The sequence below is a fragment of the Echinops telfairi genome, unplaced genomic scaffold (genome assembly GCF_000313985.2).
Source record: "Echinops telfairi isolate 266 unplaced genomic scaffold, ASM31398v2 ScPeMD7_1;HRSCAF=3_0, whole genome shotgun sequence".
In the NCBI taxonomy this organism is placed as follows: Eukaryota; Metazoa; Chordata; class Mammalia; order Afrosoricida; family Tenrecidae; genus Echinops; species Echinops telfairi.
Window position 1 is genome coordinate 85,650,089 of NW_022103896.1, and position 3,544 is coordinate 85,653,632.

Consider the following 3,544-nt stretch of genomic DNA (forward strand, 5'->3'; position numbering starts at 1 on the left):
TCTTAAGACAACCTTCAAGCCTGGAATTAAACTGCCATGGACTCAACCTTTTAGACAACTTAATTAACAATCATTTGTAAATGTCCTTGAGTTAGGATGGTAGGGGTTAGAGTGCTGTTGAATTCTGTGGCACTATTATACTAACAACCATAAAAGGTGTGAATTACTGAACAGAAAAAAACTTGTTCAGCCAGATTATCATTCAAAATACTTGTTAAATTTGTTAAAATGAAAAAGGCCCATCTTTTCTGTACAGCAAGGAAAGGGTTAATGCTGACTTCATATACTTGGGGCTAAAAGCAGACTTCTGAAGAACCTTACTTGCTCCTGTGAAAACCCAGCACCAATTACCCATGTTATAAACCCTCAAATCCTTTGTCATCAATTTTATCAAGTAGAGCATTAACTCCATTAGGTTTTCATAGGTTGCCCTCTGTATAGGTCCTTCGGGGTTCTGCAAACTGGCTTTGCGGCACTCAGGAACTTAAGCAGCCCTGGTAGCATCGTGGCTTTACTCACTGGGCTGATAACAAGGTCAGGAATTTTCAAAGATGAATTCTTATGCTCCTGTAAAAATTTAGTCTCAGAAACCTAAAGGGGAAGTCCTATTCTGCCCTATAGGATCACTTATTACAAACAGGGTGGGTAACTTAGGGACCTTGAAATTCTAATACAGCATTACAAATAGGCAATTTGTTCTCAGTGAAATGTTCATTATGGGAAATGCCTAGCAGTTGAAGCAATAAACATCACTTGTTATTGTACCAATAGTTTTGGCCACACACCCTGTTTTTGTAGTCATAAACTTAATGCAACCTCATTAAGATGAAGAGAACCTTGCATATTAAAGTGAAAAGATCACAAAAGGGTCAAGGCAAGTCCCAAAAAATATTTTGTTACAATGCTTAGTTTTCACTCATTAAAAAAAAAAAAAAAGATGACTGGCAGTCAAGTACAAGTAACATAGTTTTGTTAGTACTTGCTCAATAGGTTTAATCTTGGCAGCACATTCAAGTCACCCTAAAACTTGTATCATATCATGCCATCATTAAGTTTTTGAGATAGAACAAAGACATCAATTCTTAAATGTTGGTACTCCAAATAAAAGTCAACAAAATTTTACCAACAGATAAATCAATTTATTAAAATAGTTGATTTAAGCATCTGCAATGGTGACTTCAACCTCTACTCCAGGTTCAATACTTATGGAAGTGATCTGCTTAACTATCTCAGAAGGACTGTGCAAATCAATGAGACGCTTATGGATTCTCATCTGGAATCGATCCCAGGTCTTTGAACCTTCACCACAGGGAGTTTTCCTGGTCGTAATTCTCAGAGTCTAAAATGAAAGAAAATTATGCAGTTTTTAAATGTGTACACTTAGAATACCTGAATAAGCATCATTTTGAATCTTACCATCATTCTTTCCATAAAAACAGCAGTAACCATAATGCATTTTCTATGAACAAAATCCAATCAGCTCTATTTACTTAAGTTTTGTGTTAATATCAGAACATAACTGCTCTGGGAGACAAAACCATTTTCTGAAGTGGAAAGGTAAGGATGTGGTTTTATACAACAACCAGAAGCATCTCCCACTCCCTGCTTGTTGGACCATGGTTTGCTTTTACCTTGGTAGGCATCCTAACTGGTCCCTTCACTTTCAGGTTCTTCTCCTTAGCCCCTCTGATCAAGTCAGCACACACTGTAAAGAAAAAGACTGCCTTTCAGTCCATGCAGCACAATTAAAACATGCTTTTAAAAGTCAACGAAAAAAAAAAAAGTCAACGGATGCTGGCTCAGAATAGCGTACAATAAAACATCACCATCATTCAACACATAGATCTCTCCTCATTGCCAGCTGTCTAAGTCGAGGCACTAAAACCCCGAGTTGTTATTTTGGCTAAATGACCAGCAGTTGCCTTTGAAAATAGCTCTGCACATAACCAAGGCAAAGCCTCTGTTCCAAAGGCCTCACTCAGCCACGAAAGCACCGACCTTTCTCCAAGGATTTCACGTTGCGGCTGGTCAGAGTAATTCTAATCCGGTGAATGGCCACCTCTGGTTCCACAGGTGTCTTTCCGGTGTCCTTAAATGCCTGCCAGTCACACAGACGACAAAACATTAACAATCGTGGAGACAAACGCGTTAACCTCCTCAGGTTCCTCTTGCAAGAAACCTCGTAACTATCCTCACCCCCGCCCCGCCCGATTGTCGTAATGTTGTCGGACTGTAACACAGTTGATGACGGAAAGCTCCTTTGTTGAGGGCCACGGGGGAAAAACAACCGATTGCCCTGGAGCCTCACACCCCAAGGTGCAGCTCTACCCCGTCTTACAGAGTCGCGGGGAGTCGGGATGCGCGGGCCGACAGCGAGGTCGGTTTCGCTGTACAAACCGGAGCAGGGTACGCTCGGTCGCTCCCGTGAAGGCGCACAGTCTCGGAAAGCCTACTTGTTGTTGTAGTCCTGACCCACGCTCTCTTAGCCTCCACTTCCGGCAGCGCGCCGCGAGCCCAGCCCCGCTCCGGCGCCGCGCCCCGAGCCCCGCGCCCCAGTCCCAGTCCTCACCATGGCGGCGGGGCGCTTCCTGACCGACTTGTTCCTCGATGCTCGGCGAGAGCGAACAGCAGTGAGTCAGGAATGGGAGCAGGGGGACAGCGCGCGGTGGGACGGCGGCCGCGTCTTCCTCAAAGAGAAAGGGCGGACGCATGCGCCGAGCTTATATAGCTTCGCCAGCGTCTGCATCCGGGTCCCAAACGCCGCTCCAGAGCTGCCCCGGAACAGGAACTGCCCACCTCTCTCGCGGAAGCCGAAAAGCCGGCGGTGTGCGGACGCGCTGTGTTGGCCGGAAAGGCGCGGCTGCGTCCCCTGCTCCGGGCCGCGCGCGTCCGGAGGGGCTCCGCCGGGCCCGGGCCGCGCAGCCGCCTTTCTGCGTCGCCTAGTGCAACAGACCTGACCTCGAACGGAGAAATCCCCCTGTCTGTGCGTTGCTTCCAGCCACGTGAAGTTCTAAAGACCCTGAGGGTTTTGCTACCCATCCAGACAGAATAAATCACCTGTTATCTGAGCAAGTGGGAACTTCTCTGAGCTTAACGCACGCCCATGGGTATTAGGAAAAAATGACCGATAATTTGAGAGTGAGATTTTTAATACTCATGTAGAGTTCATTTTCATCGCCTGAGATAGCCCATCGTGATATTTCGGCTCCTGATTTCTGTTTACCACCAGTTGCTGTGAGTTGACTCTGACTCCTGTCGACTGTGTGTGTTTTAAAAGTAGACCTCTTTTTCCCACAGGGTTTTCAAAGCCTAATTTTTCTAAATTGTCAAGTCTTTCTTCTAAGGTGCCTCTGGATTGAGGAACCTTGGTGGCATTGGGCTGCTAACTTCAGAATCCACTTCGAAATCCCCAGCCGCTCCCTGGGAGACAGGCTTCTCTTCTTAAGAGTTACCGTTGGAAAGCCCACGTGGAAGAAGCGCACCAGCCTGTGTGATCAGGAGGTGTCGAGGGGATCAGGTATCAGGCTTCAAAGAACAAAAAATC

At 46.0% G+C, this 3,544-nt stretch overlaps 1 protein-coding gene and 1 non-coding gene across 2 annotated transcripts; both read right to left on the reverse strand.

The window, feature by feature from the left end:
• Window positions 1–1,117: 1,117 nt before the first annotated feature.
• RPS20 (ribosomal protein S20) lies at window positions 1,118–2,677 on the reverse strand. The gene is made up of 4 exons (XM_045286288.1): window positions 2,570–2,677; window positions 1,999–2,098; window positions 1,632–1,705; window positions 1,118–1,339 (listed from the first exon to the last, which is right to left on the reverse strand). The coding sequence occupies exons 1-4, from the start codon at window positions 2,570–2,572 to the stop codon at window positions 1,157–1,159; spliced, it is 360 nt and encodes a 119-aa protein (XP_045142223.1). The 5' UTR covers window positions 2,573–2,677; the 3' UTR covers window positions 1,118–1,156.
• LOC115869036 lies at window positions 1,793–1,860 on the reverse strand. Its single transcript, XR_004045952.1, has one exon. It is a non-coding gene; the product is annotated as a small nucleolar RNA U54 (small nucleolar RNA).
• Window positions 2,678–3,544: the final 867 nt, after the last annotated feature.